This window comes from Coregonus lavaretus, assembly GCF_964263955.1.
Source record: "Coregonus lavaretus genome assembly, contig: HAP1_SCAFFOLD_407, whole genome shotgun sequence".
NCBI lineage: Eukaryota > Metazoa > Chordata > Actinopteri > Salmoniformes > Salmonidae > Coregonus > Coregonus lavaretus.
The window spans coordinates 47,270-62,078 of record NW_028159120.1 but is presented as its reverse complement, the minus strand read 5'-3'; the positions used below and the strand labels follow the sequence as shown (position 1 = coordinate 62,078).

The 14,809-nt window shown below is 48.9% G+C and overlaps 1 protein-coding gene across 1 annotated transcript; it reads right to left on the bottom strand.

Moving 5' to 3' along the window:
- Positions 1-7,138: 7,138 nt before the first annotated feature.
- Positions 7,139-11,084, bottom strand: LOC311123267 (maternal B9.15 protein-like; the record flags this gene model as incomplete). Its single annotated transcript, XM_084197526.1, has 6 exons — positions 7,139-7,375; positions 8,273-8,433; positions 9,071-9,192; positions 9,994-10,131; positions 10,232-10,266; positions 10,947-11,084. 6 exons carry the CDS (start codon positions 11,082-11,084, stop codon positions 7,139-7,141), a joined length of 831 nt encoding a protein of 276 aa, XP_084053652.1.
- Between the last annotated feature and the right edge of the window lie 3,725 nt (positions 11,085-14,809).

The following is a 14,809-nucleotide window of genomic DNA, read 5'->3' as shown; positions in this document are numbered from 1 at the left end:
CAGACTGGTACCCAGGCTAGGGGAGGGGAGGAAGGAGAACAGACTGGTACCCAGGCTAGGGGAGGGGAGGAAGGAGAACAGACTGGTACCCAGGCTAGGGGAGGGGAGGAAGGAGTGCACCAACAGACTGGTACCCAGGCTAGGGGAGGGGAGGAAGGAGAACAGACTGGTACCCAGGCTAGGGGAGGGGAGGAAGGAGAACAGACTTGTACCCAGGCTAGGGGAGGGGAGGAAGGAGAACAGACTTGTACCCAGGCTAGGGGAGGGGAGGAAGGAGAACAGACTGGTACCCAGGCTAGGGGAGGGGAGGAAGGAGAACAGACTGGTACCCAGGCTAGGGGAGGGGAGGAAGGAGAACAGACTTGTACCCAGGCTAGGGGAGGGGAGGAAGGAGAACAGACTGGTACCCAGGCTAGGGGAGGGGAGGAAGGAGAACAGACTGGTACCCAGGCTAGGGGAGGGGAGGAAGGAGTGCACCAACAGACTGGTACCCAGGCTAGGGGAGGGGAGGAAGGAGAACAGACTGGTACCCAGGCTAGGGGAGGGGAGGAAGGAGAACAGACTGGTACCCAGGCTAGGGGAGGGGAGGAAGGAGTGCACCAACAGACTGGTACCCAGGCTAGGGGAGGGGAGGAAGGAGAACAGACTTGTACCCAGGCTAGGGGAGGGGAGGAAGGAAAACAGACTGGTACCCAGGCTAGGGGAGGGGAGGAAGGATTTTAGAGATTACATTTGGCTGAATTTTTAATCTCAGCAACTCAGAACCAAATCTTGTGAGCACACTGGCAGCCCAGCCCCCTCAGTCACTTTAAGTTTTTGGAAAAAAATCTGAAAAACACTGAATTTTCACTTATTTGAATCATTATGCATGTTTTCTCTGTGCAGGCTACTAACATGAGAGAGAGAAGGGGACCACTGCCTTTAAAATGAGTCTCTCTGGAGAGAGAGAGGACCGGACCACTGCCTTTAAAATGAGTCTCTCTGGGGAGAGAGGAGGGGACCACTGCCTCTAAAATGAGTCTCTCTGGGGAGAGAGCGGAGGGGGGGTGAGGGGTGTAGTAAAGGCCCGGTGCAATATTTTTCTTCCATTAATTAATATATTTATTTTATTGTGATTTTTCAGCTGCAGCACACTTAGCCCCTTTACTTCCCATGGTGATGCCTCCAGCAGTGTGACATGTTTAAAGAAAATAGGTTTTACATTAGTACTGTGTTTGCCAATGATTGTTTACCATTGTACATTGAATCAAGTTATTCAGCTCTTCATTGCTATTGATACTACGTAATGCCACAAATTGTAAATAAACGAATTAGACAGAAGTTACACTTCCTGTGTTTGTCAGGCTCCATCAGGAGAGACCAGCCTCCCCTGTACCCAGCTGCCTGTCCATGTGTTTATCTAACAGGTCCCATCAGGAGAGACCAGCCTCCCCTGTACCCAGCTGTCTGTCCATGTGTTTATCTAACAGGTCCCATCAGGAGAGACCAGCCTCCCCTGTACCCAGCTGCCTGTCCATGTGTTTATCTAACAGGTCCCATCAGGAGAGACCAGCCTCCCCTGTACCCAGCTGCCTGTCCATGTGTTTATCTAACAGGTCCCATCAGGAGAGACCAGCCTCCCCTGTACCCAGCTGTCTGTCCATGTGTTTATCTAACAGGTCCCATCAGGAGAGACCAGCCTCCCCTGTACCCAGCTGTCTGTCCATGTGTTTATCTAACAGGTCCCATCAGGAGAGACCAGCCTCCCCTGTACCCAGCTGCCTGTCCATGTGTTTATCTAACAGGTCCCATCAGGAGAGACCAGCCTCCCCTGTACCCAGCTGCCTGTCCATGTGTTTATCTAACAGGTCCCATCAGGAGAGACCAGCCTCCCCTGTACCCAGCTGTCTGTCCATGTGTTTATCTAACAGGTCCCATCAGGAGAGACCAGCCTCCCCTGTACCCAGCTGTCTGTCCATGTGTTTATCTAACAGGTCCCATCAGGAGAGACCAGCCTCCCCTGTACCCAGCTGCCTGTCCATGTGTTTATCTAAGGATAACTTGCTCATTCTGTTAACATCTGACTACAGAGTGATATGTTATTGCAATTTGTATTCTATGATATTTCAGATTTTAGATATGATAGTTGTTTGGATGTAGTGGACTACTTTAGTGTAGCTTAACTTCTTCCAGAGTGAAGTAATTGGTAGCTTGGTAAACTCTTTTCAGAGTAGCTTCCCCAACACTGGGGAATACATAAGTATTCAGACCCTTTACTCAGTACTTTTTTGAAGCACCTTTGGCAGCAATTACAGCCTCGGGTCTTCTTGGGTATGACGCTACAAGCTTGGCACACCTGTATTTGGGGAGTTTCTCCCATTCTTCTCTGCAGATCCTCTCAAGCTCTGTCAGGTTGGATGGGGAACGTCACTGCACAGCTATTTTCAGGTCTCTCCAGAGATGTTCGATCGGGCTGGCTCTGGCTGGGCCACTCAAGGACATTCAAAGACTTGTCCCGAAGCCACACCTGCGTTGTCTTGGCTGTGTGCTTAGGGTCGTTGTCCTGTTGGAAGGTGAACCTTCACCCCAGTCTGAGGTCTTGAGCGCTCTGGAGCAGGTTTTCATCAAGGATCTCTCTGTACTTTGCTCCGTTCATCTTTCCCTCGATCTTTACTAGTCTCCCTGCCGCTGAAAAACATCCCCACAGCATGATGCTGCCACCACCATGCTTCACCGTAGGGATGGTGCCAGGTTTCCTCCAGACGTGATGCTTGGCATTCAGGCCAAAGAGTTCAATCTTATTTTCATCAGACCAGAGAATCTTCTTTCTCATGGTCTGAGAGTCCTTTAGGTGCCTTTTGGCAAACTCCAAGTGGGCTGTCATGTGCCTTTTAATGAGGAGTGGCTTCCGTCTGTCCACTCTACCATAAAGGCCTGATTGGTGGAGTGCTGCAGAGATGGTTGTCCTTCTGGAAGTTTCTCCCATCTCCACAGAGGAACTCTGGAGCTCTGTCAGAGTGACCATCGGGTTCTTGGTCACCTCTCTGACCAAGGCCCTTCCCCGCCGATTGCTCAGTTTGGCCGGGTGGCCAGCTCTAGGAAGAGTCTTGGTGGTCCCAAACTTCTTCTATTTAAGAATGATGGAGGCCACTGTGTTCTTGGGGACCTTCAATGCTGCAGACATTTTTTGGTACCCTACTCCAGATCTGTGCCGACACAATCCTGTCTCGGAGCTCTACAGACAATTCCTTCGACCTCATAGCTTGGTTTTTGCTGACATGCACTGTCAACTGTGGGACCTTATATAGACGTGTGTGCCTTTCCAAATCATGTCCAATCAATTGAATTGTAGACTCCAATACTAAATGGCATGTTTGTCCTAAACTGCAGACATCATTCACAAGTGATAATACATCATTCACAAGTGATAATAGATCATTCACAAGTGATAATACATCATTCACAAGTAATATTGTCACCCATCAGACTATTCTTATTTTAATGTTGTTTTTATATATACTAAATAACATACAGTACCAGTCAAAAGTTTGGACACACCTACTCATTCAAGGGTTTTTCTTTATTTTCATTGTAGAATAATAGTGAAGACAAAAAAACTATGAAATAACACATATGGAATCATGTAGTAACCAGAAAAGTGTTAAACAAATCAAAATATATTTTATATTTGAGATTCTTCAAAGTAGCCACTTTTTGCCTTGATGATAGCTTTGCACACTCTTGGCATTCTGTCAACCAGCTTCATGAGGTAGTCACCTGGAATGCATTTCAATTAACAGGTGTGCCTTGTTAGGGATAGGGGTGGTATACAGAAGATAGCCCTATTTGGTAAAAGACCAAGTCCATATTATGGCAAGAACATCTCAAATAAGCAAAGAGAAACAACAGTCCATCATTACTTTAAGACATGAAGGTCAGTCAATCCGGAACATTTCAATAACTTTGAACGTTTCTTCAAGTGCAGTCGCAAAAACTATCAAGCGCTGTGATGAAAACTGGCTCTCATGAGGACCGCCACAGGAAAGGAAGACCCAGAGTTACCTCTGCTGAAGAGGATAAGTTCATTAGAGTTAACTGCACCTCAGATTGCAGCCCAAATAAATGCTTCACAGAGTTCAAGTAACAGACACATCTCAACATCAACTGTTCAGAGGAGACTGCGTGAATCAGGCCTTCATGGTCAAATTGCTGCAAAGAAACTACTACTAAAGGACACCAATAATAAGAAGACTTGCTTGGGCCAAGAAACACGAGCAATGGACATTAGACCGGTGGAAATCTGTCCTCTGGTCTGATGAGTCCAAATTTGAGATTTTTGGTTCCAACCACAGTGTCTTTGTGAGACGAAGAGTAGGTGAACGGATGATCTCCACATGTGTGGTTCCCACCGTGAAGCATGGAGGAGGAGGTGTGATGGTGCTTTGCTGGTGACACTGTCTGTGATTTATTTAGAATTCAAGGCCCACTTAACCAGCATGGCTACCACAGCATTCTGCAGCGATACGCCATCCCATCTGGTTTGGGCTTAGTGGGACTATCATTTGTTTTTCAACAGGACAATGACCCAACACACCTCCAGGCTGTGTAAGGGCTATTTGACCAAGAAGGAGAGTGATGGAGTGCTGCATCAGATGACCTGGCCTCCACAATCACCCGACCTCAACCCAATTGAAATGGTTTGGGATGAGTTGGACTGCAGAGTGAAGGAAAAGCAGCCAACAAGTGCTCAGCATATGTGGGAACTCCTTCAAGACTGTTGGAAAATCATTCCAGGTGAAGCTGGTTGAGAGAATGCCAAGAGTGTGCAAAGCTGTCATCAAGGCAAAGGGTGGCTACTTTGAAGAATCTAAAATATATTTAGATTTGTTTAACACTTTTTTGGTTACTACATGATTCCATATGTGTTATTTCATAGTTTTGATGTCTTCACTATTATTCTACAATGTAGAAAATAGTCAAAATAAAGAAAAACCCTAGAATTTTATTTTTATTTGACCTTTATTTAACCAGGTAAGCCAGTTGAGAACAAGTTCTCATTTACAACTGCGACCTGGCCAAGATAAAGCAAAACAGTGCGATAAAAACAACAGAGTTACATATGGGGTAAACAAAACGTACAGTCAATAACACAATAGAAAATATATATACAGTGTGTGCAAATGTAGTAAGTTATGGAGGTAAGGCAATAAATAGGCCATAGTGCACAATAATTACAATTTATTATTAACACTGGAGTGATAGATGTGCAGAAGATGATGTGCAAATAGAGATACTGGGGTGCAAATGAGCAAAATAAATAACAATATGGGGATGAGGTAGTTGGGTGGGCTAATTACAGATGGGCTGTGTACAGGTGCAGTGATCGGTAAGATGCTCTGACAACTGATGCTTAAAGTTAGTGAGGGAGATAAGAGTCTCCAGCTTCAGAGATTTTTGCAATTCGTTCCAGTCATTGGCAGCAGAGAACTGGAAGGAATGGCGGCCAAAGGAGGTGTTGGCTTTGGGGATGACCAGTGAGATATACCTGCTAGAGCGCATACTACGGGTGGGTGTTGCTATGGTGACCAATGAGCTAAGATAAGGCGGGGATTTGCCTAGCAGTGATTTATGATTTATAGATGACCTGGAGCCAGTGGGTTTGGCAACAAATATGTAGTGAGGGCCAGCCAACGAGAGCGTACAGGTCACAATGGTGGGTAGTATATGGGGCTTTGGTGACAAAATGGAAGGCACTGTGATAGACTACATCCAATTTGCTGAGTAGTGTTGGAGGCTATTTTGTAAATGACATCGCCAAAGTCAAGGATCGGTAGGATAGTCAGTTTTACGAGGGCATGTGTGAAGGAGGCTTTGTTGCGAAATAGGAAGCAGATTCTAGATTTAATTTTGGATTGAGATGCTTAACGTGAGTCTGGAAGGAGAGTTTACGGTCTAACCAGACACCTAGGTATTTGTAGTTGTCCACATACTCTAGGTCAGACCCGCCGAGAGTAGTGATTCTAGTCGGGTGGGCGGGTGCCAGCAGCGTTCGATTGAAGAGCATGCATTTAGTTTTACTAGTGTTTAAGAGCAGTTGGAGGCTACGGAAGGAGTGTTGTATGGTGTTGAAGCTCATTTGGAGGTTTGTTAACACAGTGTCCAATGAAGGGCCAGATGTATACAAAATGGTGTCGTCTGCGTAGAGGTGGATCTGAGAGTCACCAGCAGCAAGAGCGACATCATTGAAGTGTGTCCAAAATGTTGACTTGTGCTGTGAAATTAGTTTTGATTTAGAATGGACCATTATCATGCACCTGTCTCAGAACAGGGGCAGGGTAAAAAAGAAATACATGTCATCTATGCACTTAAATAGCGAATGGAGGACGCTTTTCCCGTGGTTCATTTTCATGCCAGCCAGGTAGACTTAAAAAGGTGTGTGACCAACATCTGTATTCCCAGTCATGTGAAATCCATAGATTAGGGTCTAATTCATTTTTCAATTGACTGATTTCCATATTAACTGTAACTCAGTAAAATTGTTAAGTTCTTGTTTAGCGTATCAAAAAAATAAAAATGTATTTACAAAATGCATTCTATTTGGCAATACTGACTCCAACCCTATTCGATGCACAGAACGGATGTGGGTGGAGCGATGTCTACTACCAGGTGAAAAATATAAATGCCCAAAAGCTCTGACGAAGGTGAAGAGGTCGACGCGCACATTTGAATAAATAGTGATAGGCGCAAGAGCAGCGTGAGACGCTCTGAAGCTAATTGTTCCCACAAACCTGTGGGTTTATGAGTATTGAAGCTCAGTCACCAACCAAATTAACCCCACTGAATAATATGGACCAATGTAAATCTCCCAGCCATGTGTTCGTTCCTCTGAAAAGGTCCCAGACAACCCCCCACTACAAACAGACAACCAGTTTAATAAAAATAAATCGATAATTTTATTTCAGACAATATTTTCCAGTTTAACAATCACAATAGTTAAGACATAAAATATTTTTTAAAATAAAAATACTGCAACTTTAAAAATGCTTAAACAGCATTGCTTTAACCGTTTCATAATTCATACTTTGACCTTTATTTTTAAGTGTTCTGGGCTCCGGGCAGCCAGTGGGGTCTAGCTTCCAGTAGGTTCTAGGTTGACGTTCTAGGAGCGGTTCTTGCTGACCCAGTGGTACTTGTCCTGTCTGGGCCCAGTGAAGGAGGAGGCGGCTCTGTAGGGTCTGAATCCTTTAGGAGGCCGGAACTGGCTGCTGCACTGCTGCTGGGCAAACAGAGCTCCAGAGGGGGGGCCGTGAGGGGGGTAGCCGTCCCCAGGGAAGGCCTTCCTGTTGGGGTAAGCTGACCAGGCCGGAGGGGGTGGCACTGGAGCAAACTCACTGAACTGGAACAGAAAGAGTTACAGTATCTAAACCACATGATTGACGCCTGCAGCTCGTACGACGCCTGGACCACATCTGGTGCCCGACTGCAGTCGATGACGTGGCATGCAATGTCTGAGCAGGGGAACGCAACCATTATCTAAACCCCATCACCCCCACACATTATCTAAACCCCATCACCCCCACACATTATCTAAACCCCATCACCACACACATTATCTAAACCCCATCACCACACACATTATCTAAACCCCATCACACGTCCCTAGAGCCCTCCAACTCAACTCTGGACCTTGAAGCCTGAAAACAGACCCAGAACTATAATGATGGTCAGATGATCCTCCCTCCAACTCAACTCTGGACCTTGAAGCCAGTTCCACTGCATTTCTCATTGTTCCCCTCTAATCAGGGACTGGTTTAGCCCTGGGACACCAGGTGGGTGATATTAATGATCAGGTAGAACAGAAAACCAGCGGGCTCCGGACCTCAGAGGGTCAGAGTTGACAACCAGCCGGCTCCGGACCTCGGAGGGTCAGAGTTGACAACCAGCCGGCTCCGGACCTCGGAGGGTCAGAGTTGAAAACCAGCGGGCTCCGGACCTCAGAGGGTCAGAGTTGACAACCAGCCGGCTCCGGACCTCGGAGGGTCAGAGTTGACAACCAGCCGGCTCCGGACCTCGGAGGGTCAGAGTTGACAACCAGCCGGCTCCGGACCTCGGAGGGTCAGAGTTGACAACCAGCCGGCTCCGGACCTCGGAGGGTCAGAGTTGACAACCAGCCGGCTCCGGACCTCGGAGGGTCAGAGTTGACAACCCTCAACTACAACTGTAGAGCTTCTTCCAGTGCTGGTTCGTTACGTCAGAGCGCTTAACATTAGTTGGTTAGTTACCTGGTAGACACGTCTAGAGCTCCATTTACCTGGTAGACACTGTTGGGGTTGCTGACTGTTGGGATGGTTTTGGGTTTTGGGTTGGGGGCAGGGCCCAGGGCAGGGCAGGGAGCTGATAGGCTGCTGCAGCTGCTACTCATGCTGGTGTCCCCGCCCTCATCAGAGGAAGATCCTGATTGGATCAAATCAAAGCTTTAAAACACTTTTCACAGTGAATGGATCCGATTATCTGGCCTGGGTTACCCCGGTGGGAGGAGTTTGCGCCGGGTGAAAAGTGGTTGTATTCGTTTTGGAACAGGGTTGCCTCCCAGGCGTGAGCCAGGTGCCCCGTTCAAAGCCCACGGCGAAGTCAGCTCAAAACAAAAGTGACGTAGCCGAGGCTAAATGAAGCATGTGGATAAGGAGTAGGATTCTGTGTTTAAGGGCAAAAGTGATTGATTTTGATAAAAACGCCAGTTGATGATCCCTGTCCTACAGTAAGACATACAAGAACAGTTAATTGGGAACTGCCTTCCAGTGAAAACTAGTTAGAAAACTAGTTGATGGAAAATAGATGTTTCTGAACGATGCACCATGCTGCCTTGACGACAACATGACCAAGCGGCACAGATTACTGTTCAATTTTGAGAAGGGCGCTCCTCCCTCAGCGCATTTAACCATTTACGTCACGCGCCATTGACCGGTTTCCCGCAGCTCAGCATAATTGAATCCGCCCATACATGTTGCAACACATTTGATAAATCAGGGTAAGAAATACAAATAGTTGTCTGAGAAACAGAAAACATGAGTAAAACAGAAAACCAGAGCACCTGATTGGATGTCGGAGGCGGCTCGCTCCACTGCATTATGTATGCGGCGGGAAAACTCCCCATCACCGTGGTGACAGCCCTGCAGCTGCATCACACAGAAGGGAACGCTGCGCTCTCCGTACCTACACAGGAAACTCATCACAACCACTTCCTGCCACAACTGGACCCCCTCCCCCTGGGCCCAGGTTAACAAGCAGAGGGAGGTTCTAGCTGATCTGGACCCCCTCCCCCTGGGCCCAGGTTAACAAGCAGAGGGAGGTTCTAGCTGATCTGGACCCCCTCCCCCTGGGCCCAGGTTAACAGGGAGGTTCTAGCTGATCTGGACCCCCTCCCCCTGGGCCCAGGTTAAGAAGCAGAGGGAGGTTCTAGCTGAACTGGACCAATACGTTTTTCAAACTTCTCCTTGGGGACCCCCAGACTTTTCACAATTATGTTGTAGCCCTGAACCAGCTGATCGGATTGAAGTAGTCAAAGGCTTGATATTAGTTTTATCAGGTGTGATAGCTGTAGAATAAATTAAATAGGGGGTCCCCGTGGAGAGGTTTAAAAAACCCTGGTCTAATAACCAAATGTCGGGCCGAGTTTCTAAGGCTGATGGTCGGGGGTCCGGAACATCATTATAAATAATTTGTACTCTGCAAATTGATCCAAGAAGCCCAAACAGATATTGTATTTGACAATCTCAAACCTCAGTTACATTTGTACATGATCACATAAGTATATTTATGAGTGGAAATAGATTTCCTAAACAAGATCATTTTTTAGGTGAATTCCTAGTGATTTTACAGTCTTCTGTCTAAAAACAAAAACTATTGGGGCTCCCCCCAAAAAAATTTACATGCCAGTGGGCCGAATTTGGCAGGCCAGTTGACGATCTCTGCCCGAGAGGCTACAGTAAGACATACCAGGACAGCAGCGCTCACCTGCAGGACACCTCTCCCGGGTCGACCCAGATGGTAATCTCCCTTGGCAACCCCAGGTCCTCGTAACAGACAACGCTCCGTACACACGCCCTCTCCAACACAGGGTCCCTCAGCTGGGCTCGGTTCATACGCAGGCACCTAACGCACGAACAGTGGGTTACACACACACCTGAACACAAAGCCATTGAGACAAAACCATAGAGGAAATGTGTAGTGTGTGAAGGTACTGGGTACTGACCGGTAGGCCTGTCCCTTGACAGGTGTGTGTGGGTACTGACCGGTAGGCCTGTCCCTTGACAGGTGTGTGTGGGTACTGACCGGTAGGCCTGTCCCTTACAGGTGTGTGTGGGTACTGACCGGTAGGCCTGTCCCTTGACAGGTGTGTGTGGGTACTGACCGGTAGGCCTGTCCCTTGACAGGTGTGTGTGGGTACTGACCGGTAGGCCTGTCCCTTGACAGGTGTGTGTGGGTACTGACCGGTAGGCCTGTCCCTTGACAGGTGTGTGTGGGTACTGACCGGTAGGCCTGTCCCTTGACAGGTGTGTGTGGGTACTGACCGGTAGGCCTGTCCCTTGACAGGTGTGTGTGGGTACTGACCGGTAGGCCTGTCCCTTGACAGGTGTGTGTGGGTACTGACCGGTAGGTCTGTCCCTTGACAGGTGTGTGTGGGTACTGACCGGTAGGTCTGTCCCTTGACAGGTGTGTGTGGGTACTGACCGGGTAGGTCTGTCCCTTGACAGGTGTGTGTGGGTACTGACCGGTAGGCCTGTCCCTTGACAGGTGTGTGTGGGTACTGACCGGTAGGTCTGTCCCTTGACAGGTGTGTGTGGGTACTGACCGGTAGGTCTGTCCCTTGACAGGTGTGTGTGGGTACTGACCGGGTAGGTCTGTCCCTTACAGGTGTGTGTGGGTACTGACCGGTAGGCCTGTCCCTTGACAGGTGTGTGTGGGTACCAGTGGGTCTTGTAGGTCTCAAACAGAGCCGAGGTGAGGGCAGCAGCAAACCTCTCTCTGCTCTCAGCATCTAAACTACCATGGCGCTTCGCCAGCCGAGCCACGAAGAACACAGCTGCTGCAATCTCCTCCTTCATTGTTAGAACGTCAAACAACCTAACCTTAACACAACCTTCAGCCAACTACCTTAACAACACAGACACTCCTTAGAGGGCTTAACTAAACTGACCTGCAGCTTTAGAAACCAACTGCCAATAAAATGTCTCAATAATAATAGGACTCTTCCCCAGCAAACAAATCTGCTTTTAAATGTTACCGTTCCTTTCTGAACTCTTCTAGATAACAGCCAGTCAGGTTAGGTCAGGTCGGGTCGGTTGGCAGCAGCAGTAGAACCTGCTGGGACACACACACCTCGTTTAAATCAGCTGTGTGTGAGGGAAGAGCACAGGTGATGTGAGTTCCAATGTGATTGCAGGTCCTGATTGATTGCCAGCAGCCTGTGGTTGTGCCTCTGAAAGAAGGGATCTGGTAACAAGACTCAGTACTATCTCATTCATTTATTTTTGTGTGATCTTAGGTTCAATGTATAACACACACACACACACAGGCAGATGGACAGATCGGCAGACAGACAGACAGACAGGCAGGCAGGCAGGCAGGCAGAGACAGACAGACAGACAGACAGACAGACAGACAGACAGACAGGCAGGCAGGCAGACAGATCGGCAGGCAGGCAGACAGATCGGCAGGCAGGCACACAGAGAGAGAGAGAAGGCAGACAGACAGAGACAGACAGATATGACAGGCAAGCAGGTAGGCAGACAGAAAGACAGACAGACAGGCAGACAGACAGAAAGACAGGCAGGCAGACAGACAGACAGACAGACAGACAGGCAGGCAGACAGACAGACAGACAGACAGACAGACAGACAGACAGACAGACAGACAGACAGACAGACAGACAGAGAGAGACAAACAAGAAGGAAAGCAGACAGACAGACAGACAGACAGGCAGATAGACAGAGAGAGAGACAGACAGGCAGGCAGACAGAGAGACAGACAGAGAGAGAGACAGACAGACAGAGACAAACAAGAAGGAAAGCAGACAGACAGACGGACAGACAGATCGGCAGGCAGGCACACAGAGAGAGAGAGAAGACAGGCAGACAGGCAGACAGGCAGACAGACAGAGAGAGAGACAGACAGGCAGACAGAGACAGACAAGAAGGAAAGCAGACAGGCAGACAGAGAGAGAGGCAGATAGTGTGTGTGTGTGTGTTTTAGTCACAGCATCTGATGATATTATGGGCTGTTTGCCGGCAAGTCTAGACATGACCAGGACACACACACAAACAGACAGTCACCATGGAAACACCAGTGTAACAGACCTGAGGTCCATCGATCAGAGACATCAGCAGGACACACATCTGACCCCTGACCCCTGAGATATGACATGACTGGTACCTGACCCCTGACCCCTGAGATATGACATGACTGGTACCTGACCCCTGACCCCTGAGATATGACATGACTGGTACCTGACCCCTGCACCTGGAGATATGACATGACTGGTACCTGACCCCTGCACCTGGAGATATGACATGACTGGTACCTGACCCCTGCACCTGGAGATATGACATGACTGGTACCTGACCCCTGACCCCTGAGATATGACATGACTGGTACCTGACCCCTGCACCTGGAGATATGACATGACTGGTACCTGACCCCTGACCCCTGAGATATGACATGACTGGTACCTGACCCCTGCACCTGGAGATATGACATGACTGGTACCTGACCCCTGCACCTGGAGATATGACATGACTGGTACCTGACCCCTGACCCCTGAGATATGACATGACTGGTACCTGACCTCTGCACCTGGAGATATGACATGACTGGTACCTGACCCCTGACCCCTGAGATATGACATGACTGGTACCTGACCCCTGCACCTGGAGATATGACATGACTGGTACCTGACCCCTCCACCTGGAGATATGACATGACTGGTACCTGACCCCTGACCCCTGAGATATGACATGACTGGTACCTGACCCCTGCACCTGGAGATATGACATGACTGGTACCTGACCCCTGCACCTGGAGATATGACATGACTGGTACCTGACCCCTGCACCTGGAGATATGACATGACTGGTACCTGACCCCTGCACCTGGAGATATGACATGACTGGTACCTGACCCCTGCACCTGGAGATATGACATGACTGGTACCTGACCCCTGACCCCTGAGATATGACATGATTGGTACCTGACCCCTGCACCTGGAGATATGACATGACTGGTACCTGACCCCTGCACCTGGAGATATGACATGACTGGTACCTGACCCCTGCACCTGGAGATATGACATGACTGGTACCTGACCCCTGCACCTGGAGATATGACATGACTGGTACCTGACCCCTGACCCCTGAGATATGACATGACTGGTACCTGACCCCTGCACCTGGAGATATGACATGACTGGTACCTGACCCCTGCACCTGGAGATATGACATGACTGGTACCTGACCCCTGCACCTGGAGATATGACATGACTGGTACCTGACCCCTGCACCTGGAGATATGACATGACTGGTACCTGACCCCTGCACCTGGAGATATGACATGACTGGTACCTGACCCCTGCACCTGGAGATATGACATGACTGGTACCTGACCCCTGACCCCTGAGATATGACATGACTGGTACCTGACCCCTGCACCTGGAGATATGACATGACTGGTACCTGACCCCTGCACCTGGAGATATGACATGACTGGTACCTGACCCCTGCACCTGGAGATATGACATGACTGGTACCTGACCCCTGCACCTGGAGATATGACATGACTGGTACCTGACCCCTGCACCTGGAGATATGACATGACTGGTACCTGACCCCTGCACCTGGAGATATGACATGACTGGTACCTGACCCCTGCACCTGGAGATATGACATGACTGGTACCTGACCCCTGCACCTGGAGATATGACATGACTGGTACCTGACCCCTGCACCTGGAGATATGACATGACTGGTACCTGACCCCTGCACCTAGAGATATGACATGACTGGTACCTGACCCCTGCACCTGGAGATATGACATGACTGGTACCTGACCCCTGACCCCTGAGATATGACATGACTGGTACCTGACCCCTGCACCTGGAGATATGACATGACTGGTACCTGACCCCTGCACCTGGAGATATGACATGACTGGTACCTGACCCCTGCACCTGGAGATATGACATGACTGGTACCTGACTACTTCACCTTCAGGTCCACATTACATAGTTAGAGGACAGATATACCTTGACATGGACCGCTCTGTCTATCAGAACCTTCACATGGACCACTCTGTCTATCAGAACCTTCACATGGACCACTCTGTCTATCAGAACCTTCACATGGACCGCTCTGTCTGTCAGAACCTTCACATAGACCACTCTGTCTGTCAGAACCTTCACATGGACCACTCTGTCTGTCAGAACCTTCACATGGACCACTCTGTCTGTCAGAACCTTCACATGGACCACTCTGTCTGTCAGAACCTTCAAATGGACCACTCTGTCTGTCAGAACCTTCACATGGACCACTCTGTCTGTCAGAACCTTCAAATGGACCACTCTGTCTGTCAGAACCTTCAGATGGACCGCTCTGTCTGTCATAATAGCCTGCAGAGCTCTATTGTACTATCCAGGTCTGTGCCCAAACAGTTTGAGCTTTGTTATGGATGGGGCATGCTTATTTAAGATTGAGAGGAAAGCACTTTTAAAGAACAACCAGGCATCCTCTACTGAAGGAATGAATTCAATATCCATCCAGGATACCCGGGCCAGGTCAAT